Source organism: Strigops habroptila, chromosome 7 (assembly GCF_004027225.2).
Source record: "Strigops habroptila isolate Jane chromosome 7, bStrHab1.2.pri, whole genome shotgun sequence".
Lineage (NCBI taxonomy): Eukaryota > Metazoa > Chordata > Aves > Psittaciformes > Psittacidae > Strigops > Strigops habroptila.
Genome location: NC_044283.2, coordinates 51,469,280 through 51,494,276, shown reverse-complemented (window position 1 = coordinate 51,494,276; position 24,997 = coordinate 51,469,280). Strand labels below are relative to the sequence as shown.

At 39.2% G+C, this 24,997-nt stretch overlaps 1 protein-coding gene across 1 annotated transcript; it reads left to right on the top strand.

The window, feature by feature from the left end:
- Nucleotides 1–95: 95 nt before the first annotated feature.
- Nucleotides 96–24,403, top strand: EIF4E (eukaryotic translation initiation factor 4E). The gene is made up of 7 exons (XM_030492061.1): nucleotides 96–195; nucleotides 8,834–8,943; nucleotides 11,176–11,271; nucleotides 12,917–12,980; nucleotides 14,861–14,974; nucleotides 17,547–17,686; nucleotides 19,208–24,403. Exons 1-7 carry the CDS (start codon nucleotides 178–180, stop codon nucleotides 19,320–19,322), a joined length of 657 nt encoding a protein of 218 aa, XP_030347921.1. The 5' UTR covers nucleotides 96–177; the 3' UTR covers nucleotides 19,323–24,403.
- The last annotated feature ends 594 nt before the right edge of the window (nucleotides 24,404–24,997 follow it).

The following is a 24,997-nucleotide window of genomic DNA, read 5'->3' as shown; positions in this document are numbered from 1 at the left end:
CAGCTCCCGGCAGGCTCCGCGCGCCGCTTGGGGCCCCGCGGCCGGCACCTCCCCTCCCCCTTCCCAAACGGCCGCCGGGCTCACGTGACCGGCGGACAGCCAATCGCGTTTGAACTTGGGTTGTTCATCCGCTCCTTCCCCCGCCCCGCGGCGCTCCTGCGATCAGACCGATCTAAGATGGCGGCGGTGGAACCGGTGAGTGTTTCATTCCCTTCTCCCGCCTGCTTTTCTCCTTCCTTCCTCGCCCTCCCGCCGCCGCCTCCTCCTCGAGTCCCGGCTCCTGCCGGCAGCGGCGGGCGAAGGGGCGGCGGGTACCCGGCCGGTGGCGGGGCGGGAGGCGGATGGGCGGCGAGGAGCGCACGCACGCAGGGGGACGGAGCGGGGGGAGGGGGAGCGGGAGGCGCCTGCCCGCGCGGGGGGAGGGGGCCGCAGGGCTGTGCCGGCTCCGCCGCGCGGGGCGGGGGGCGCTGGGCCGCGGCGGCCCCGGGCGGGCGGGAGAGGCGCGGAGGGGGCACCCGGCGCGGCCTGCGGGCCGGCGGCGCTGCCTGCCGCTGCGGCGCCCATTGTGCCGCGCCCCGCCGCCCGGCCGGCCGCCCTGGCGGCGCTGCGGCATTGGGGGTCGCCGGGGCCGGAAGGCGCGGCGAGGGGGAGCAGCCCTGGGCGGCGGCGGCGGCAGCCCGGGCGGGCGGGCGGCAGTGCGCCGCGCTCGACGCATGTGGCGCGGTGGGGGTGGCCATGTTGCTTTGCTGCTGGCGGGTTCGGATTGCCGGTCACGGAGGGGCGGCTCTTCCTCGCCGGCCGGCGAGCGCCCTTCCGGCAGGCGGAGAGCGGTGGAGCAAGGTCTCGCTGCGTGGCAGGCACGGTGCCCGAGAGATTGGGGTGAGAGAGGCGTCGGGGACGTGGGGTGAGTATCTGTGAGTTGGCAGATGCGCTGCTGGGCAGTTGGGCAGCCGAAACGACGAAACAGCGTGGGGCTGCTCAGGATCGAGGCGTGTCACAAGCGAAATTGGCTTTTTCCGGTTATGTCATCTGTCTGGAACAAGATACTTTTTTGTATGTGTTTTGGTGTTGTTCAAGCTTTTCATTATAATTAAGTACTTTTTTTCTAGGTCGTAAGTTGTGCTCATGATTTTATGCTCTCTTTTCTAAACATTACCCCAGCCTGCATTACCATAAAGAGCTGAAGCAGCTGGAAGTGGCCCAAGTATAGTTGTTTTTCTAATCCTCCATGCTCGTTTATCATGAGGAGTGGACAGCAGAAGACTGTGTATTAGGGTTTCAAGAAAATGAGAAACTTAAGGAAGGGTAGTTTCTTGCTGCTGCTTGCCAGTGTGTGTTTTGGACAGGCTTTGTACCATTTAAATAGAAAATGTTTAGATTTGGAAATAACTGGTTTCAAATAAAAATTAATTTTACCATTTTGCATAGGGGACATTGATCCTTTTCTTATGATTTTTTTCCATGAACAAAAAAAAAAAAACCCAAAACCAAAACAAAGAAAACCCCAACACCATTAGTTACAAGAGACTGAAATTGGTCAGCGTTTATAAATTGCTTGATGAGTAGTTCTGAACAGGAAGAGTGTCAGTTGTTTAAGACAGTGGGCTGGACTGCCAGCAGCACCCTTCTCATGGTCTCCGGTCACAGTGTTAAACGCTCAGTTTCTCATCCAAGAGCTGATCTTTGCGGGCTGTAGCCCACGTACCTGAAAATGAGAGGTTCCTGTTAGCTCAGTGCTTTGTGTTGGCTGTGGGGTTTAACAGGGGTTGTGGTGAATAATTTGTAATACCATCAGAAATCAGAATGACTCTAAAGGTATGGGAGACGAGGTTGCGGCTTCCTTGGCTATGGTGCTTGTACAAGTCTGTTTCTGCACCATTCTCTCCATTGCTGTTGTGTATACGTGAGGTTGCATGTTAAGCTACTGGGCCTAATGTAGCAAAAAATAAACAATTTTTTTCTGTGCCATTTCCTGGGGAGGTTTGTTTCCCACATTTGGTTCACCATGCAGTGACAAACAGGTGTGCTGAGCTAGTAAAGGTGGAAGATAGGGCACCCTCACGGCAGTCTAAGTAATGCTGCTATTGAATGTTCTGCCCTAGTTGAAGTAGGTTTGACTTCAAGAAACAAATATCAGCTATACTTCCTTATTTTCAAATGTAAATAATAAAATACTTGTTTATTTCCCTCTTAGGTGGCTCACTCTTTTCCTGACTAAGCTTAAATTTAGACTGGTGTAGTGACTGAGATCATAAATGCTTAATGTTGCAGAAATATACATGCTTTTCAATTGAACAATTTAATTGTATGTGTGGTTAGGCATTGAATTACCCTTTGGTTATAGGGACGCATTTCTGTTGCTGACCTTTAAAATCCAGAGCTATGTTTTTAGAGATGTCATCTGTGATGCTTTCCAAGGGTGAAAATATGCCTTTTTTTTTTTTTTAAATGTAGGGTCCTACTGTGATGTTTCTAGTACTTCCATGCTCTCAAATGTAACACAGCAAAACTTAAAATGTAAGAGGCTGGAAAAAAATGTTTGAAACTCTTCAGGAATATTGAAACTTGGATTTTAGAGTAAAGAGTCCAATGGAAGTTGCTAAGAAAAGCAAGATTATTGTAAGTAAATACCAACCTGTTGCACAGTGGCTTACTTCACTGCAGAGAAGACTTAAGCCTCTGCAACACTGGAAGGCTAAAACACAGGTTTTTTCTGGTGTTATCCAGACTGTTTAAGACTATTGTTCAATTTGTGAGAATATGTAGAAGTGTGTCCTATTAGAGTGTGCTCATATTGTAGCCTTTGAGGATTAAATGCAGTTGAATAACACTGCAAAAGTCCATGAAGTCATCAACAAAGCCAGCAGTAATGCTTTAGTAAACACTAGTTTACCAAAGGTGACTTTAAAATGTAGCCACACAAAGACTTTAACTTTCAGGTGTGTATAAGTCATGTGGAATCTGATCCCTCATCGTTCAGATTGGAAGTAGGAATCATGGTTCCTTTTTTTGTTCTGTGACAGTTATCGTTACACTTGCATGAATGTAATTCCCTTGAATTTAATGCTGTATTTTAAGATACGTGAGTGAAACTTCAGGCATGTATGATTTGAAAAATGCTTGTTGCAACAGCTAGTCATCAATAGGTAGGACTCAAAACTTTCTTTAAATGAAATGGGGGCTATAAACTCAGTGGTGTAGGGCCTTGAAATCCTGGAAAGTTCAAAATAGGTCCTAAAACTCAAGGTATACTGGAAGGTATTTCTTTTATATTATTGACAGATAGTTAACATGTAAATTAAGTGTAGGCCATGTTAATTTCAGACTTACTCTTATTACTAGATATTGCTGTTATAATAAAGTCAGTGACCTGCAATGGTTGAAATCAGTGTAGTATTTAGCTGTAATACTGTGAATACAGTTGCTTGCTCATTGCATTTTCCTGAAATGATAGAGGATAGATGTATCTTGCATGCTGTTTAATAATTGGGAATGTCTGTCCTAAACTTTCAAGTTGTAAATTACATTCCTGACTGAGCAAAAGCTTCCTCAAAGGGGGGGAAGGTGTTGGACAGCTCTTAAATTTTGAGATAAACATTTTTTTGTGAAAGCAATTTCCTAAAAACATTTGACACAGCATATAAAATGTCAAGCTCCTTTCAAGGTAATGCATAAAAATAGCATGTGAGACCGAGTTGTGTTTCATTTACTAATACTGCCTTGCAGGTGTGGAGGTACATGGAAAATTTTGACCAAAAAACGAGACCCTTCTGGCAGCTTTGTAAAGATCAGTGTCATTTCTGAGACCCTAAAACCTCTCTAAATGTTCACCTTATAAAAGTGGTAGGTGTGTGATCTACAGACTTATGTGTGCTGTGTAATACAAGTGTGTTTTGTTAGCTGCCTGAAATTGGCATTTGTCCGTGATTCTTGTATTGTGGATGCAAGGCAGAAAAATTCTGACTGTTTAAAGGTATGGTTTTTTCGTAAATGTGCAGAGCAGTTGAAATGAATAAACTTTCAAATAGTGGTCAGGTTTTCTCATGTTTAGTGCTGTTTATCAAGGTAGCTTGTGTGCATTACACGCTGTAATCGGGAATGTCCAGTACTTTATTCGTCTGACCATGGAGGAAATGTAAGACTCTTCTACTCCAGTCTTCTGTTCCTATCCTTCTGTACATGTGTTGCACTTCTAATTTGGTGGGATATCACTTGGTTGAAATCATGTCCCACTTTTGTGTTCTAAGTAGTTGAATGACTTTCTAAAAATCTATGGTGTTCTAAGTAGTAATGTATGCAGTTAAGGTGCTTGCTCTGTGTTAGGCCTTGCTATGTCACACCTAAAAAAATGTTCTCTGTCCTGATGTCTGGAAATCTATTTAATGCTGTTTAATTGGTAACAGGTGCCTCTTGTTACCTCTGTTCTAGTTGGTAGTACACATATCACATACGATTTTTAGCTCCGTGTATTCATTCTTCAGAGTTGTGTATCAGATCATCACTTGGTTTGTTTTCTGACAGCACATAATAATTGCTTATGGGTGACCTTAAATCCTTTTTTTGTCCAAAGTGTTTTAAAATAAGTAGCTCTTGTGTCTTGTGGATTGTTATCCTAACTGTAGTGTAGTAGCAGTTATCTACAAAGAGCATTAGGACCAGCAGATAGTTGTCATGCTTTTTCCCTTGACATCTGATAACTGGGACATGTAGTTTTCTCATTCTCTTGGAAACCCTGAACAAGGAGGTATAAACTCTCAATTAACTTATTTTGGTTTAATGCAAGAAAACTTTGGAAACCTCTTCTGCTAATAAACTTTCTTAGCTTTCACCAGGAATGTACAACAGTGCTAGGCTATGTTATGTGCTTTTGGGCCATGAATGTTGTGCTCTCTCAACTGGACTTCCTAACCAACTTCTGTAGGCAATTGAATGACATGAATGTGGTCTGGGCAGCACCTGACAACACTCAGTGAAATCTAGTCAAGCTTGTTGTTCTCTTCAACAGACAAACCTGATTAAGCAGTTTTTACTGTAAGTGCTGTTTGTTTCCTGTCCTGGTATCATGCACACCTTCCTTTGAAATGTTGGTCATTATGGGCTGTGGAGAAAGAATAAATAAAATAAAATTTTATTAACTAATTAAATCCGCAAGCGTCAGAATCCAAGTAACATGTAGATATGTGCAGTCATTAAAAGCTGAGTAGGCAAATATTTCATGGACTTCTGCAAGCTGATTCCTACATCAAAACCCATGTGGTTAGTAAATAAATGTCACTTTTAATTACATGCTTGTGTATGAGGAGTAGGATTGGCCAAATGAAGCTTTCCAGTTTATCTGGTAATACTACCCTGTATTAGATCTATTTTAAAGGCAGCAAACCAGGTGGTGGCTTAGTTTAATAGGAGTTGCAAAGTCAATTTTAGGTTAAAGAATGCTTTAGTTGAGTGCAATAGCAAAGTATTACAAAGGATTTTAAGTCTAGAAACTGCTGGTGGAGGAAGTCTGACTTACTAGTAAGTTAATAGTGTAGCAATTGCAAGATTTCAAGGTATGAATTGGTAAACTGTGGACAATATAATTTAAATTCATTTTGTATTTCTAGAATCTTTTAAAACCTTCATGCTTGTAGTTTGGGGTAGAATTTCACTGGAAGGAGGCTGGATACAAGAAATGGACTTTGAATACCAGTTAGTGAACTTACATGCTTTGTATTTGACTAATAATGAAGAGTACTTTGGTATCTAAACACTTTATCCTGGTGGTCAAAATAGTGAGATAAAGGTAAGATGAAAGGAAATGGGAGCTGATATGATTAACCAGCCAAAAATGAAAGTGGTCCTTTTCATGTTTTCCATGGTGCCAGTGGGAAATAACAGGTAGTGAAAACAAGATGCGTTAGGCTTCTGTCTGAGACCAGCCAGAAAACTTTTGTGGTAATAAGCTTTGCTTCCAACTTTACACCTTCTTCCAGGTTTATTCTCGTGTGTACAGCTGTCCTGTCCTTCATTGGCAGCCTGGTGCTGGGGGAAAAACCATCTCTTCTGGCTGGGTTAGGTTTTGAGGGGAGCGACATAATCCTGGGTCAAGATCATAGTTACCTGAGCCTTGGAGGCAAGTTGTCCTGTACTATTTTGGACAGGAGCTTGAATTAATGGTTAGTCTGAGTTTCCTTAATGCTAGGTAGCTTTCAGAATATTTGAAGGGACTCGTTATTTAACTAAAATGTTTGTGCGGAGTCAGATGCCTTCCATTTCTCCAGAAAGGGACTTTCATGTGGTGATGTGAGGGGTAACCCACAAGTATTGAGGCTTACTGCATTTTTTTCTCCTAATTGACTGGATGTACTACTTTAATCCATTTCTGATGTCGTATTGTATTGGAAATTAAGAAATGGCATAGACCTGCATGTGCTCAATAGGTTTGTATTGATTCTTCCAGTTTATATAGTTATGGTGCTTCTGGAAGAGTGACCAGGGAGACTTCAGGATTAGCTCTTTGTATATTGAAAGCTGTTTGTTGAGCAAACATGAATGGGATTGTCAACTGAAATTGTTTTTGGAAGATACTCTGCATTAGTCAAGGGTGAGTCTATTTGGTGTGAAAATCTTCAGTGTAATAGCATTCGTAAATACATTTTAAATATTAGATGTCACAACTGCAGAGTATTGTGAATGAAAGCAAGCTTCATCACAAAACCTAGTGCTTAGTTTACTTCCAAAATAGCAACAAGATTTTTCTTGTATGCTCACTGTATTTGCACATGTAATATTTCTAACTCTTCTAGTTAGAAACTCCTACAGGGGCGACATATGTAGTTGTCTGTACTTGGCTTTTTGTAGTATAATACAAGCAATTAACTTGGAGGAGGGAATATTGAAATGCTGCTTTGGTGTATTTTATACCCTTTGTGCCTTGACCACCTGAATTTGTTCTGTGGGGTTCTTGTACGTGATTAAAGGGGAAGATGTGTATTTGATACAATCAACTCAAAAATAAATGGGGCAACACTAGTAATCTTAAACTAGATAGAATTTGAAGTACTTACTAAGTTTGTTTTTAAGATCTGTTTAAGATACTGTTTTTATAGTATTACCCTGGAGGAGATTTGACAGATTGTTCAACACTTTGCTTCTGTGGGTTTGGCAGTGATGTTTCCCATTAGGGGATCTTTGGAAAGCATTTAGCTTTATTAAGAGGCAGGAAATTGTACTACCTGCCCCTTGTAGGGTGTAAATCAAGCACTAGCCGAGTTGTCACTGCCCCTGTTAGGCCTTTGCTTTTCAGTGTTTTCACTGTGAACATGGGAGCATATGAAGCATTCTTAAATATGATGTACATTAGCTTTTGAACTGAGATTTTTTTTTTTTTCCCTAGGTGAGCTGTTAAACTGAAGTGTAGTTAGGTTTTTTCAAGCATAAAGGTATAACTTCTCTGAAGTAAAACACAGTATCATGCTTAATAATGCTAAATATATTGATAATTAAAAGAAAATCCCTATTAAGATCTTTAGGTGTAATCAGAAGAGTTTGCCAGCTGGGGACTGAAGGTTAAACAGAGTTTGTTCATGTTATCACTTCAAATCCATTCTATTTTTCAGCAGCTTTGGTGATGATAAGCTGAGTAGTGTGGGATAAACTGAGTAGCATGGTAGTCTGGGGTAAACTGTTACATTAATTAGATGACTTACCATTACTTAGTCCACCCCTACATTGCTTTGTTCTCTTAAGGCCACAAACTTTAACTTTGAAGTACTACTTTTGTACTGCTGTGTTTAGGAATGTCTAGAGTCTTTGGGTCTGTTGTAGTTAGTGTTTGTTTATATTACCAAAGTGTTTTTCCTTTTGCAGGGTCAGCTGCAAGGTACAGGCATTTTTGTCTTGGCTGTAGCGAATAAGCTTTAGTCCTCATTCCTTGTCTCCAATATTCTAGCATGGATACCACATTAGAGAGAGAGAGATGGTGGTAACTGGTGGGGACACTTGGCCTCACAATAAAGCTTTGTGTTCCCTGGTTTGAAGGAGGGGCATTAGAATTTCAAACATGACACAATAGCTTCTCAAACTGAATGGCAAGCTTGACGGGGTTTGCATGCAGAGGGAATGCATTGTTTCACTTCTCTGTGTTTATCTGTGTATATTTGACATCTCTAGCACTGTCTCTAGAGATTGGCTAAAATAATACCCAGGATTGGTCTAATCAGTGATAAACATGTGATTACGTTTATTTCAGTTAAAAATTTGAAAAGTGATACATGTTTAAATTCTGCTGTTTTGGTGCCTGAAGCTTTGGTAGTAGAGATGCTGCAAAATACGAAGATAACTGCTTACCGGTTGGGGTTCTAGCTGCTTGTGATAGCTGATTTCAGACCTGAGAATTGTAGGCATGTCTCTTACTTGTAATAACAGATCTTGCTAAATAAAAGGGCCTGTGTATCTCTTTCCAATGATGCGTTGTCAGAAACTGATATTTTCCCCTTCTGAAATTATTATCGTGGAAATTAGTTTTTAGATGTGTGTATTCTAGATAACAGCATATTGTGTATTTCTGAGATAACTCTCAATGGTTTTGGAGTAAGACAAGTAGGCTAAGTAAACCATTTTGGAAACAAATGACACAGGGAAACATATCACTGAACAGCAGAATGTGAATTCCTGCAGATAGAATTTGTTATAGGACTTGTTCAGATGCTGAGGGGAAAAAAGGGATGCAGATTGTGAATCTGGGATGAATTGGAGGAACCCTTAGGTTCAACTGTCTTAGTTACTTCAAAGAACTAAATTACTTCAATAAAAACTGAGAAGGAACATATTAATAACTCCTTTCTTCAAACAGGAAACCACTCCCAACCCTCAGCCTTCAGAAGAGGAGAAAACTGAGCCAGCAGCACCTAGTCAGGAGGTTGCCAGCCCTGAACAGTATATTAAGCATCCACTACAAAACAGGTAAATACTACAGAAGCATGATTGTAATTTTGCCCAAGATAGAATAATGCCTGTAGCTTTACAGCTCTCTTGTTCACCTTATGCTTTCTAGCAGAATTTTTAGAGTTCTCAGTTTTTTGAGGTTTTTTGCAGTGAGGTTGCAGAGGAAATAGAATCTGATCCTGTTGTAATTTAGAGCCTTTTCATGTAGTGTTGTTACAGAAGCTGAAAATCATTCACAAATTTTCAGAATGAAGTCAGGTAATTGGAAAGAACACGGCCTTGCTTTTAGTTGGAGGCAAGCAAAGATTTTGTTGCTTTTGTCTGGTGTCTGTTAAGAAACTGAGATGAAGTTGCTGCCAAACAGAACTGAAAAACCTTCCATTCTGCCTTTACTTCCAGCAGTTAAGGTGCCAGTGGTAAAGAGTTGTCATTCTTTTTTCTTACTAGAGTCTTACTCTTTTGTATCTTACATTTTTTCTCCTATTTGGAACTGAAAGTAGTGGAAGCTGTGTTAACCAGCCAAAGGGCTTATTAGACTTGACCATATGAGTGGTTGGTGTCTGCAGTAATAGTGTTTTCATTACCTGTAGGAGGCACAGCAGAAGAAATCCTGTTGAATGCAGATGTACACGTTTGTACCAATGTGTTGGTACACACGTGTAAGTAAAAACTGTAAGGCACTTAAATTTTCTTGTTTATAAAGAAAAACATGAAGCAGTAGTTAAAAGTATAGCTAAAGTTACTGAAAAATCAAAGCCCACTTAGTAAATCCTGTGTTCGAGTGCAAAACCAGGTGTGTCTTAAAAGCTACTACTCAGCTTTTTACTGACTTGTAGAAATAATGAGGACTTCATCAAGAAGGTTTGTACTTGAAAACCTCAACTTGAGCTATCTTTCTGCAGTAAGGATATTATAAGTCTACAGGTTGAATTTCTTCAAATGCACACTAAAGTTACACCAGCAGCATACATGTACTTAAAAAAGAGCAGCTAGGAAGTAATTTTCTCCAATTAAACTGAAGAGCTGAATAGTGCTTAGTACTTAATGTTGGTAGGTAGGTGCTGCCATTTTACTAAGTAGCACCTTACTCTTTTTCTAAGACTTGAGCAAGTGTGGAAAAACACCACACGTTCCCTTGTCTTTCAGCTTCCATACTTCCTTTCTTTTCCCTCTAAACACTTTTATTAAATTGGTGCTGATTCTTCTTTACGAGTGGTAGTGGGGCTGTTACTGAAAAACACAACCTTCTAAAACAAGGTTTGAAACGTCAGGAAAGGTCTCAAAACAATAGATTGACACCTGGTGACTTGGAGCTCTGCCCTAAGGAAGACCAGTCCCCAGTGCAAACCTGAGTGATTTCAACACTACTGAAACTGTCTGAATGAAAAATTAGCCTGTTTTTGTTAAATACCTTATCAGGTATCTTCTTCCAGCATGTTAAATGATGCTTTTTAGATCCAGCAAAAGCAGCTTTGTGTGAAAATGTGTTATGATTTGTATTCATCAGAGATGATGAAGAAAATCGGATGGAAAATTCTTCATTTTAGATGAATTAAAAACACACATAACTGTAATATGCAGATTTAAAAAAATGAAATCGGGTAAAGTTGGTGTTTTTTGTTGTGTGGTTACATTTGGGGGTTTTTTGTTTCTTTTTTTTTTTTTTTTCTGGTGTGGGGGTTGTTTTGGTTTTTTTTTTTGGTTTTTTTAGATTGTTGCCTTTACTGAGCTTAACACAGCTTCCCTTTTTAAAATTTGTGCTCTCCTATTATGTGAGTGCTTGGGAAACTTCCATGTCATGTATAGCTTTGGAGTGATATAATTAGCTTTTGCAACCTTTACAAGGAAATTACTGGAAAGGGAGCTGTGCTCCTAGGTTGAATGGTTGATGGTGGTTTAGACCATAGTCAGTTATTTGTGGTCGGGGATTGCAGCTTAGCAGTGGCAGCAGGAGGAAACCTCTGAGGCTTAGAGGCTTAGAGTCTTAGAAATGCTCCAAAACTACTTAAAATATTTTCCTAAACGGATTGATGAAGTCTGCCATGATTCTTGTAATGGGAACTCAAATATTGTTGATCTACAAAGAGTTTTATTTGAGAACTGAGTTCCTCATGTAGCTTACTGATAAAAACAAACTTCCATGCTGATATCTTAAGGTTTGCAATTAGTTTGGATATAACAGTACAAATAATTATCCATTTAATGTATTTTAATTTATAGATGCTATTATTTTATTTCGTTTTCCTTTAGATGGGCACTCTGGTTTTTTAAAAATGACAAGAGCAAAACTTGGCAAGCGAATCTTCGTCTTATCTCAAAGTTTGATACTGTTGAAGACTTTTGGGCGTAAGTAAAGATGCTTCAGTCTGTATAATCAGGCATATGTTGGCAAAGCTTATGCTAAAGTGAAAACCCAGAGTACTCCATTAACTGCAATTTTATGGGTGTAATCTGAAATGTTTGCAAAATGGAAAGTGACATCTAGCGCATTTCTCAGAATGTGGTAGAATGTAACCTTTGAAGAAAATGTGATTGGAGAAGTTTTTCATACTTTAAATGCGTATTGTCTTGCTGTTAACACTGCAGTATTGCTTGTAATCTTATGTACATGATATTCATGTAGAAAATTACATTTTGTGCAGTAACTATCTCATAGTAACATAAACTTGTAAATGATTGAAGCCAACTGATTGGCACTTCCTTGTCCCCAGATTGTGCTGGTCGATTAAATTCTCAGAAGGAGACATGGCGTCTTAGTGGAATAGTAAGACCCATCAGTGGCCCATTAGCAACAGGGAAGAAAGAAAGATACTGAAAATTTTGAGCAAGTGTCTATCAATGCTGTCCTCAGAGGGAGGGGAATAGGATTCTGTGCTTGCAACCAGCTTTCCCATTCCTACTTATGGGGGTAGCTAATGGTTGAGTGAATAGTAGTTGGCAGTCTTGAGGTATGTGATGGGCAGCTAAATTCTTTGACGCTCGCTATTCAAGTTGGTTAAGGGAAAGTTTTTGAGCTTTTATAAGACAGTCTGAGTAGTTAAAAGTGCTTCAGCTAGATGTTTGCAGTGATAAAGGTATGAAATTAGTCACAAGCAATTGAGAAGTTACGCCTCTATTGTTGTCAGAGTGGGAAGTAGTTGTGTTCTGGGGAGAAAATGTTAAGGTAAACTTAAAGGAGGGAAGCTGGTTAATCAGTAAGTGGCTTTGTAAATTCCAGTGCCTGATTTCTAATTGCTAGAACATGACAGTAATTCGTTTCCTTTTTGGTGCTGGACAATGCCTGAATGTTAGGCATGAGTGAATGGTTTTGGCTACAGGTTAGTGTGATATGTGCAGGCCTTCTGAAGTCTTATCTCAACAGTGCAGGCAAAAAACCCCAAACATCTGTCCTCTTGCTAGAGGAGGAAACGGTATGTACTCCTACGATCTTTTGCTCTGAAATGCGTAGTTGTGAATTTAATTCAGAGTATATATTTTATATTTTGATGTTTGTCATCTGTTCTTACCTTTTAAGTTCTTTTAATAATAATCAGGCCTACAGCCTTTATCCCTAGAGGACTGTATTAAATAGTAAAGTTCAATATTTCTTAAACATCTCTTTGCAGAGATAGTAGCCTTAGAAATACAACTGTCCTTACTCTGTGTATGTATATGTGCAGAATACACATGCACACAGAATTTGTTGTCATGAAAGTTCAGTGAGTTACGTTTTTAATAACTTTGCTAAAACTTTGTTTAAAAGAAGCATTGGTGTAGGAACCCAGCAAGTATTCATAAACCAGTTTCCATTCTGCTGCTTTAAGCCCAGAACATCCTAGAGCTAATGCCTTTTATACTGCTGAAAAATACTTCAGAAATGAGGTTACTTCTGAAATAACTTTAACGCTTTTTAATTTTTGTATTTTGCTCAGTCTTATGTCTTAAATTCTTAGAAGAATTTTGTACCTTAAAACAATACTTAGTTTTAATCCTGCTTTTTTCCCTCCAATAGTTTATACAACCATATCCAGCTCTCTAGTAATTTAATGCCTGGTTGTGACTACTCGCTCTTTAAGGTATGCTTGCTAACCTTTTTTCTTCAATTATGGATGTTGATGGATGGTTTCCTGACTAAGCAAGACACTGTCCAAATATTTCACTTCAGATACTTAGGAACATGGTTGGGAATGTCCTAAAGGTATTACTTTCTTAAGACAGTTCCAGACACATGCCCTCTGAAAATCAGGCTGTCACTAGTTCTGAAAATACAAGTACTTGCTTTATAACACACAATTCACTTTTAATTTTTACTATGTTTGTCTTCATTTTATGTTTGAGGAAATAATTAAATGTTAACTTTCATAATATGAAAGATTTTCTGGCTCTGTCATTTGGTGTGACATGAAATGAGTTAAAATGTGTAAGTTCTGTGGGAGGCTGCAATGTTCTCCAGTGTTCTTTGAGCACTACTAGCCAGATGCACAATGCACTTTTAATTTTTACACCACTAGTTAAATGCTGTATCACTTACGTATAAAATAGAAAATTGTACACACCACTGACACTTGAAACATACTGAGGAAGTGTTCAAACCAGTGAATAGGAAACACTCATGAAAGTGTACATGAAATTCTGCCTTAGCTGGAGTGGAGTACTGAACTGGAGCTCTAAATTAAATCCTAACCTATATGAAGTGCTTCAAACATACAGCTTCCTTTCTGAATATCTAAATCCCTTAAGTCATGGTGGCTGATTCCTCCTTTGCTGATAAAGCATAGGTTCTGGCTGGGCCTCCTCAGAGGACTATGTACATAGTTTGTAAACCCCAGTGGCTGTAGGTATAGTGGTGCTTGGGTTTGAGAAGGTAATGGTATTTTAGGTGACTGAAAAACCTTACTGGTAAATTTTAAGAAGCTTTCAGAGGTTGGGATATCTATGGATCATGCTTAGATTTTTTTTTTTTTTATCCTAAATTTGTTATAACTATGGATATCTATTCTGTATTTGCTTAGCAATGATTTAATTACTTAAATGCATGGAACAGGAACGGAATTGGCAACTGCTGCAGGCTTCTGGCAATCTCTTGCTCTCGTCCTTCACTCTTGACCTCGTAAGAGTGCCTCTTAAATTTAAACGCCCTTACTGGCAGCTGCAGAGCTCAAACTATGTCATCACCTTTAAAAGTGAGCTGACACCGCTCCATCCTGCATGTTGAACACTTAATTAGCTTTCAGCCAAAGTTATGTAGTGCGACTCTCAATAGACAGTTCTTAACTGAATTTCTCTGTCTAGACAGTTACCTACTTTTTTAATGACTGGCTGTTCCGAAGTGCAGTGTAGCTGTTGGATATGGGAGTGGCAGCTGGCTGCTTTGCTGGATCAGCATATCCAGGGTCACTTAATTCAGTGTGGGGCCATTGATAAAGCATGAATCAAAATGCACCTTGCTTCTAAATGGTGTGCTGATTATTTATTTTTTTTTTCTGTGGCCCTCACAGTTAAAACCCTCTTATTCTCACCTTGTGTGTGCAGGAAGTCACTGAGATAGACTGCCAAGGGTGTCTGTTTCAGTGCAATAGTCTTTATGCATAAGCGAAGCACTTGGCCAGTGTTGTACTGAGTCCAAGACTTAAAATAAGGATGCCAGAATGTAGGTGCTAATTTTGTCTGGTTTTATACAGGCCTGTTCCCACAGGGGGGTTTTATGTGGTGTTGTGTAGTCAAAACTTTTGCCTGGGTTGTGATTCTTCTGTAGAAATAATTCATTAGAGAAAGTGCACTTGCTAAGCTGTTTTGAAACTTTGGTATTGGTGCGAGACAGTATTTCTGGACAGGTATGTGTCTCAAACAGTGCACTTTTTTCTGAAGTTGCTGTTTCAGTTATCACTGGCCTTTTGGTTATTCTTTAGGAAAAATACAGATCAAGTCTGATATAACTTCTGGTTGTTCTTTGTAGGATGGGATTGAACCCATGTGGGAAGATGAAAAAAACAAGCGAGGAGGACGATGGCTAATTACACTAAACAAACAGCAGAGACGAAGTGACCTTGATCGCTTCTGGCTAGAGACAGTAAGCACTATGGCCTTACAAGTTGCAATGGAAGAATCTTATGTTTGTATTTAATACTTTAACTTGTGTATTCTGTGTGCCACACTAGACTTCTGACTTCCTGGTAGCATAGTGTCCTGTAAGTTTTTATTGACGGGTTTTCAGTAGTGATGCTTAATGTAGTTCTGTTGTGTTGAATACTTCTTACAGTGGGCAGCAGAAGAGATAATTCTACAGGATAGATTAACCTTTTCCTGTGGAATGTACAGAACAGCTGTTGAGCTGCTGGGAAAATAATACTCTCTTGAATGTCAAGACTCCCAAATTTATCTGCTTAAATGTAACAATTTGTTTATAAATACTCTTACAAGTATTTGTAAATAAGAATAGTTTTCAGGTTTTGGTCCTCCTGAAACAAAGGAGTTTCAGTTTTATTTTTGTTGTTTCTGTACTTAACACTAGGATAGACAAGTAGTAGCACAGTCTTCCTGTATGTACACTATAATAATAATATTTTCCGTTGCTGTTATCTCTGGAATAGATTTTTTGAATGTTAAATATACTTCTAGACGTCGTCGGTTGCAGTACATGTGTTGTAGAAAAGTACTGTACTGTCTAGGAGCTGACTCAGAATAGCCTAAAACAGTCTAGTGTGATCTGGGTCTTAGGGCATGGATTGCAGACTCTACAAGGCAAAGCAATCTTACCACATCTCTTGATCTTTTTTCCCCTGCTTGCATGAGGGGCAAAAAGTATTGCACTCCTTTGAAAGAGAGGAATGGCCTTCGGGATCAAAGCAGAGGTGTCCAATATACCTATTAGATATAGCTATTTGCTATTAGGGTCTTTCTAGTCACTGTAGTAGTGATTTGAAGAAAGGAGTGTGACCAGCATACTACTAGGCAATGTGACTGCATATGAGAAAACTAGTGTCTTGCTGTGTGCATTTGGCCTCTCCTTAAACGCCTGTATGAGTCCTTCTGATTCTTAACAGATGTTACATGCAGATTGGAAACATGACTTAAGGCTAGAGGGCTCTACTTTTTGTTTAGCAGCAAGCAATAGCAGAGAGCCCAAACACCCAGGTGACTGGGATATGTGCTCTAAAACAATCCTGTCACTTGCAGTTCCAGTAATTATTAGTAACCAACTTCCTCCAATAAAAATCAAAGCCTCTTCTTATATCAGTCCCCTCTGGAACAAACTTCTTTTGTAATGTAATGATCTTTACTGTTCTTAACTGTAAACTAAACTTTGAGAAAACTTTTTTTTTTCCCCTTTTGTGTAGCATTCATTAAGAATGTACTTGACTGTAGTGTTCATTGAGCATGGTAGTCATCTTTGCTTGTATATGTACTAAGGCTATTGATCAGTATTTTGAATAGTTGTGTTTAGTTTAAACTTAACCGCTTATGACTTTCCTTACTCAGTGAATGTGTGCAGCCTGCAATTGGGTGTAACATTTAAAGTATGTGTAGTTATACCTGATTTATTCAGCAGCGTACTTTGTCCCATCCTTTTTTTATTTCCTTGATGAAGTCAGCCCTTGCAACTTTCCTGGGTAGTGAAAGACCCGCTTTTTTGAAAAAGTTGCAAGTGTGTTGACTTTCCAAATGTTAAACAAGTGATTCTGGAAAGGAAAGTTGCTATAATAGCATTTTATTTAACGTACTGTGCAGGTGAAGTAAACAAGTGTCCATTTGGACATTAATACTTTCGTGTGTGGAAGGATTTTTAATTCAGCATGGCCTAGATGAATCTCTTAACCATGAGAAATTCTCAGCTTTGAATATCTAAATTTGCTTGTTTTACAAGTCGCAAGTTGAAGAATTTAAATATCCCTTTCACATTTAGCATGTAGTACCAGGATGAGTCCTAGCTCAGTCTGATGTTCCTGATGTTCCACTTTTGTCAACTCCAAGCTTTACTGCTAGAAATCGATAGAGGAAGAATCTTGTGTTACTTGTACACTTGTATTGTTGCACTTGGGTTACGCACTGTTCAGGATGATTGATTCCCACTTCAGAGTCTGTGGGAATTCCTGAGTGTGTTGATAGGAAGTAGCACTTCATTAGACAGCACTTTTCATCTAAGTCGCAGTCTGATTTGCCTCTGAATTGATATACTTCAGAATTAAGTTGGACCTTACATAGATGACATTGCCCAAATTGTTCTTCACAGGCTCATCATAGATAATGAATGTAAACACATAAAATTTAAGGGTTTTCTACCTGTGTTAAACATACTATAGAAAGAAAAATAATTTTCTTGAATTATTCCTTGGTTTTGGATTGGAAGGATGGGTGGGAGGCAACACTAAGTTAAATGTCAGAACTTGCAGGTGCTGGGCCAGGAGCAGAGATGGAAAACTCAACATAGGGGGTTCCACAGCCTTCCACAGCTGAATTTAAGTTCTCTTGTAACACTTGGAATTTAAAGAAGATACCACAATAAACACAAAATGATTACTGTATGGCAAGTGGCTATAAGCAGTAAAATGTGGTATTCTTGAGTCCTTTGTGTACACTATTTGCCTGTGGAGCAGGATTCTGACTTGTAATGCCCCTTCTAATGGCTGATTTTTGTTTTGTAGCTGCTGTGCCTTATTGGGGAGTCATTTGATGACTACAGTGATGATGTGTGTGGTGCTGTTGTTAATGTTAGAACTAAGGGTGATAAAATAGCAATATGGACAACTGAATGTGAAAACAGGGATGCTGTTACACATATAGGGTAAGTAAAATGCATGATGTCTTGAACATATGAAGTATAACAACGCATTTAAAGCCAGCTAACTTGATAGAGAATGCATTTCAGGCAAATATAGCCTTTAATAGCATGGTGTAGTCTTCATTCCAATAAGCAACACTAATCATCTCAGATTATCCGGAGACTGTACTATGGAAAATGTATGTCGTGCTCTGTTATTTAGCAACACATTGCTAAAGCTAATGTGTTCTTTATGCTGTAGTATTGATGCTTCAGAATTACTTGCTGTTAAAGTCAGTCACTGTAGGCCATTTAACCTATGCAAACCAGTGAAAATATTTCTCTTCCCAGCTTGGCACATCTGTCTTAGGTCAAAATTTAACTGCCAGGCATAGTAACTCGCTAACATTTTTGCTTATTGGGTGGCTCTCTTGACACATTCCTCATTTGGGCCTTTAAGAATCTGGTGGGGTCTGCATTATATTAACAAGTGTCTAACAATAAACAAACAGGACTGTGGTACATATCATCTGCTAGTAGAGAATAATAACCTTCATCAAACTAGTAGTCATCAGAGCATTTTTAGAATGGTATTTAGCATTAACCTAAGGAGCTAACAGGACTCTTAGAGAATTGTAAGGAAGTTAAGATTTTGCAGAGTGACTGACACGACAATGAAGGTAAGTTACATTGTCTACCTGCTGTCATGTTACGTAACTCCACAGACAATATATCAGGTTTTCATTTAACAGTTAAATTTGGGGTGAGCTATGGTTCTGTGAACTGCTCCATTATGATTAAGAGTAAGTGACAGAAAAACCCCAAGTTTAGGTAGTTTTGTTAATCTGTAGTTGAACAGGCTTGTCCTGTGGTTTAGTCAGAGCTTGTAGCCTACTGTCATTAGTGGCTTGCATCTCACTCACTGCTAAGAAATGCTCTGTAAGGTGTGTACTGCTGCTTCTTCCTCTTACAGCGTGGGATCCAAGGTGATTTTTCTTAAAAGCTCCTGTTGGGTAGCTGTCCATGACCAGTACCATGGGGGTCTGCTCTCTATCAGTAGGTAAAGAAAATACAGCAAGTCTGTGCAACTGAGATTTGTGTGGTGATAAACCTGACTGTTCCAGGGAATTGCTGTTTTATTAGGTTCCAGTGGCTTTATCATTTCAGTAGTTGGACTTGTGGACCATGACTACTTCATAGATGTTTTCTGTATGTTGGAATATGGCTTGCTGATACTGGTGATACTTACATAAATGCCGTGGAATCCCTGTGTTCTACATTTACGTAGGCCTGTTAATTATTTTTTGGCAAGACCTTGTCCTATTTTATATTGTAAGTCATTGTTCATACAGAACTATAAGCTGATTTTAGTTGCAATAACCTAAAAAAATCAGGTTTAAGTCCTTTATTCAGACTTATTCAGGAATTGCTTCCAAATAGGCAACTCTTTAATGAAGGTGTCAGCAGATCTTAAAAGCAGGTGTCTTGGTACTCATGCCTTCCTAAGGGCTTTGCTTAAACTCTTTTTCTGTTTCTTTTCTCCAGGAGAGTATACAAAGAAAGATTAGGACTTCCTCCAAAGATAGTGATTGGTTATCAGTCCCATGCAGACACAGCTACTAAGAGCGGCTCCACCACTAAAAATAGGTTTGTTGTTTAAGATGACACCTTCTGAGTATTCTTTCATAGGAGACTGCGTCAAGCAATCGAGATTTGGGAGCTGAACCAAAGCCTCTTCAAAAGCAGAGTGGACTACATTTAAATTTGATTTCCATCTAAGTGTTGCTAAGATTTGTGAGAAGTCTCATTCGCCTTTGTCTTGTACTTCTGTGTTCCATTTGGGTTTGGTTTTTTTTTTCTATTTTGGCTGAAGTAACCATTACCAATCAGAACTTGAATACACTTCACCCCCCAATTCATAAATGTTTTCTTGGCCCACTCTGTAATAGCTTGATAGAAACATTACTATTACAAGGAAAAAAATAATTGTTTATCCACAGTATTGAGAAAAAGTTGCATTTCTGTACCTGCAGGAAATTACTCTGTTTTACATTTGCATTGTATGCAGTAACATTTTGCTGGTTTGGAAAAAGAGTATGGTGCATACAGTTTTCTAGCAATTTTTTTTATACAGCATCACCTTTGCTGTAACCTATGCTGATGGCTGCTAGATTAATTTATTTGTTTTCCCTATTTGATAACATTAGTGATATTTTGATTTCAGTTGTTTTTGCTCATGTAACATTTGGTGACGAATCTGGGAATATGACAAAGGTGGAATAAACATTAATTTTGTGCATTCTTGGTAATTTTTTGGGTTTTTTGTAACATCAAAGCTTTGCAACAAATTTATGCATTTCAGTCAAATCGGTGATCTGTTTGTGTGATTTCCTAAACATAATTGTGGATTTTTTTAATGTAACACCATAATTTACATTCCTTACTAGAAATAGTATGTCTGTTTTTGTATCTTATGCTGTATTTTAACACTTTGTATTACTTAGGTTATTTTGCTTTGGTTAAAATGGCTCAAGTAGAAAAGCGGTCCCATTCATATTAAGACAGTGTACAAAACTGTAAATAAAATGTGTACAGTGAATTGTCTTTTAGACAACTAGATTTGTCCTTTTATTTCTCCATCTATACAGCAAGTATTTGTACCTCTTGTGACAAGGCAGTCTCTACTGTGGCTTCTATTGTAGTGTCTTCCAAGAAAGATAAATTCTGGAGCTATAGTATGTTGAAACTTCTAATAAATTTGTTAGCTAGCACCCTAAAGCAAAGTGAAATTATATTGATGTGGTTACTGTTTTTTCTTAGTGGTTGGTCTAATCAATGGTTTGCTTTGTTTCTCTTTTGACTTTGGTTTATGCCAACCAAGAAATCCAAGGGTATATAGAAAGCTGTCTAGTTTCAGGTAGGAACTACACTAAAAGCGCTTAAGTGAGTGATTCTACTTGAAGTATGTAATTCCTATATGAAGTACAAGTAGAGTGCGCTAGAGACACGGCTACAAGGTAAAAGTATATGAGGATCTAGATAGTCTGCTATTATGGTATATCTTAGAACAAAATTAAACTTTCATTGGCTTGAAAGTTGCTGTGGGAGCTGCAAGTTTCCTTGACTTGCAGGAGTGGGGGAAAATCTTGAAGGCCATTGAGTTAACTTCTTGTTTGAGCACAGCGTGAGAGGCTTTTTCTTTCTACTCTTTGAAAGTAGAGCATGCAGCAAATCAGTGCTTTATTGCTAATTTCTTATTTTTTAGTGTGTGATATACTTTTAAGATCTTGCCAGGGCTATGTAGCCTTTATTCAGATAAACTTAAAGGCAGATGCTTATTTGGGTTTTGATCTTTGTGATAACTCCTTAAAGCAAGTTTAGTCACTGTGGGCAGTGAAGCTTCGGTTGGATCAGGCTTTTAAATCTGCCTGATTAATGCACTGTAGTATTTCTGTGTACTGAGATAGACTTGAACACTTGCACATTTTATCCGAAATGTGACGTAAATAGCATGTCAGACTATAGAGAAAAGGTATTGCATTAACTTTGGATCATTATTATGTCTGTTTAATAGAAACACTTCCAGTAGGCATGTATAGCCAATGATACTATGTCTTCAGTATTGGTCACTAACTGGGATAGATGTTGGATGCGGAGAGAGCGGTTAGGCTGTTTGTATGCTGGTCTCTCTGGATTCTGGTGTAACTGGTTGCCTTCTCTGATTCTGCAGGTGGGCAGAAGCAGTCAGATTTAATAGGGCCATTCATAGTAGAATATAGCAGTCCCTGCTGGTTCTCCACCTTACTGCTTCGGCTAATCATCTTTGCAGTTAAAGTAAGCTCTTTGAATTAAATTTCTCTGAACTTCTCTACGATCATCTTCAAGCTGAGTAGACTATGTATGTGATTTGGGAGTGCTGAAGCAAGGCTCACTAAAATGAGTGTAACAAGGTAGTGCTGCCCTTTTGCGAAGTGGTGAGATTAACTTGAGTGCTGTTGTGAGAAGTACATAGTATTGGTTTTGTTTAATTTCACTACAAGACTGACTGGAATATTGTTGAGGGTAGCAGCATTTTTGTTAATCTAAAAAAGTGATTGATATTTTCTTGGTATAATCTCAGGTTTTTAAGCCTGAGCCTATTTAAGCAGCCAGCTGACTTGCACTGTAAAATAAAAACTGAAAGTAGGTTGACTTGAGGCTCTTCACTGCTTCAGATAACAAATGCTGTGTTTCTAGGAGACTTGAGTGAAAATTATGACATACTTGCTTTATCAAATACATAACCTATGCCTTTAATTCACTGCTAGAAGGAGCAAGTGACCATGAATGTAGTGTTCTCCAACTTGCAGATCACTTTGTGCTGCATACTAATGTTCTTCTGATTATAATGGTGTGGTTTGTGTTCTTACAGAATGGGAGAAAGCCGGGAGCTCTCCATTCTGTGTATTAATAAAATGGCCACAGGCTCTCAAGGGGGAAGAGCAGTATGTTAAATTTAAGTATGTAGTTTTGGTACAAAATACTTGGCATCATTAAACTTCCAGCTGAATGGGTAGCCATGGTCAATGTGTGGTTTAGTAAGCCTGGGAAGACTAAAGAATAAATGTCTGAAGCTTCTATTCAGAAGTGGTTCTGTATGGCACCAAACTAGCAGAGCAAGGAAAGCAGAAACTTGCTGTGTTCAAAGAGGTGTCAGAATGTGCCCAAATATACCTGGGAAGAAGGGGTAACAGATAGGGAATAGTTGTGAATTACCAGCTTCTGGGCGTACTGTAAGTCTTGGGCTGTGCAATGCTTTTCCTTGTCACTTTGTTTGCCCTCCTGCAGTGTCCCTGTCTTGTGTTTCGGGCTGTCTCTAGCTCAGGAAACTTTTAATATTAGTCAAATTCTGGGAACTTTTCTGGGAAAAGCCACTATTCTTGGAATAGTGGCTTTTTGCAAAGCTTGGGCTGAGGTCAAAACTTCCCTATTATCTGATGGGATTTTTTCCTATAAAAATGCTTGGGAAAATGTTCTGGACTCCATGGGACGCTTACTAAAAGGAAAAAAATCCATTGCATTTCAGCTTAGTAAAATGACGTGGATCTTCCCTCTGATATGTGATCTCTCTTGTTTCCAGGAAGCTTTACTTTTGAGTCTAGGACCGATGGTTTTAAACCCAGATTTATAAGAACATCCTGCACTGAAGTACTAAACCAAATAGTTGAACTTAATAGTTAAACCCATAGAGCTTTCAAACTGACTAGCACTTAACTTGTGGATGACTGTGCCTGCTTCAGAACAGTTAATGGTTTCTGCAAATTTTTTTTGTGAGGTTTTAGTTTGGCTTTATATTTTATGCAGAATTTGTGCCTTTTCATATTGGGCAAGAAACTGACATGAAATGACAAATGAAAATGACATCACCAGTAAGGTAATAGTTTCTACCTATTTCACATTGAGACATTTCATACCTGTCTATCCAAACTAGACCTGGAGAGCAGGGGTGCAGGGCATATCAGCAAGCAGTGTGGAACAGTCCTGGCTATAGAGCGTACCTTCTGGGGCTCTCCATCATTTCAAATCTCCAGAAGCTGTTAAATCTGGGAGATCTTGTATTTTGGTCTCTTTGCAGGACATTTGTTGCTGTAGCTGCTTGAACAGACTTTCTGCCTTTTAGCTCTTAAAGTTTTGTATTCCACCAGGATTTGTGGCACTGCCACAAAGGCACTGCAACAATGCCTTTAATAAGCACTTAAATTCCTTCCCCTGTGATGAAAACCATGGTCACTTCTGCTCCTGCCTGGCGGCTGCCTGGCACTTTCCTAAAAGACTGTGGGATGCCCTACTAGCCTTCCTGTCTTGAAATAAAGCAGGTTTTGATGTCCAGAGCTAAATGTGAATTTTGGCTGAGCACATGATGATTGTTATGCCCTTAGCGTTAACTTGTTTTGTGTGATGCCTTAGATGTAAGCACATCCTAGCTGGAGTCAGTCTGTTGGTACCAGTTTGCCTGCTAACCAAATGTAACTCAGATCTATTTTCTTCATTATTATTCCCTGCTAATGCTGAGTGTGTGACAAGCTTAGCTGTGAATTTGTGGGGTTTGTGACTGCCTGTGCTTTCCCATCTCAGTTTTTCTAAATCCTGATACTTTTCAAGCCTTATTAAAACATATTTAATAAAGGGGAAAATTACACTGAGTCTAGTCACTGCTTCTTTTGGTCACTGATCTCATGGAGGATTCCAGGTGTTGCTAAACCCAGATAAAGACTGTGTGACTTCTTTGGCATAATATTCTTTATGGGATTTTCACTTTTTTTATCTCTAGCCATGTAAGTATAACGGTGAAAATGATACTTGAAAGTACGTGTGTGAATATATCGTACATAAAGCAAAAATGACTCATCTATTTTTTCTATTTTTTTTTCTTTTCCCAAAGTAGAAAACTTTTGTTATTTCTAAAAGGTTTCTCTGGATGACTTTCTGTAACAAATTATTGGGTTTTGCTTATAATAGGTAGTTTAATTTTTTCCCTATGTTGTGCCTATTAATGTTATTGAGGAATTGGAGCCAACCTCATAGGTAAGGTTTGGTGTTCTTTGAAGAAAAGCTAGTTTTTGAGCCTTCCTCTGTATGTACAGGGTAGTTCTCCTAGTGCATCTCACCCTGAGCCATACAAATATGCAGAAAGTATAATGGGAAATTGGAAGGTACGACTTTATTTCTGTAGCTTGAATGAAAATAAAGCTTCTGAGGAACTGAATGTCTCAGCTTCTTGACTCTGTATGGGATGTAGAGAAATGCAAATTGAGGATGAATGAGTAAGGCTCTGCTTTGAAATGCGCCTTCACTCTTCAGTTTGGAGTTTGTGGGTAGATGGTGCTTCTGCAGCTCACCCATGGATCAGCCATGTTCTAAACAAAAGTTCTGTAACACAGTTACAATAATACTGCTGACTGCTCTTCCCTTGTTTACCACTATCCACAGTAGGAAAGAGTTATCTAAGTATGTGTGTATAGTGGTCCCACTAGCAGAAGATTGCAGGTGATCTAATAGGAGCTCCTGTGTTACTTTTGTGCTGCCCTGTTGATATTAAACAGTAGTACCTTGACCTTGCAGGAGGGGTTTTAGTCTGGGTTATCCATTACAGGCTTTAAGTCCAGAAAGAAACTGACCTTGTAGGTATATCATGGCACAGCTGTACATTTGATAACTGGAGCTTTTTTTTTTTTTAGGTATACACTCACACACTGGAGATTTTTTGGATACAAGAGTAGATGTTTGACTCCTGTAAATTGATTTCACTACAGTTCCTCTCATGCATTTGAAATGAGAGCGTTCCTGTGTAGTGAG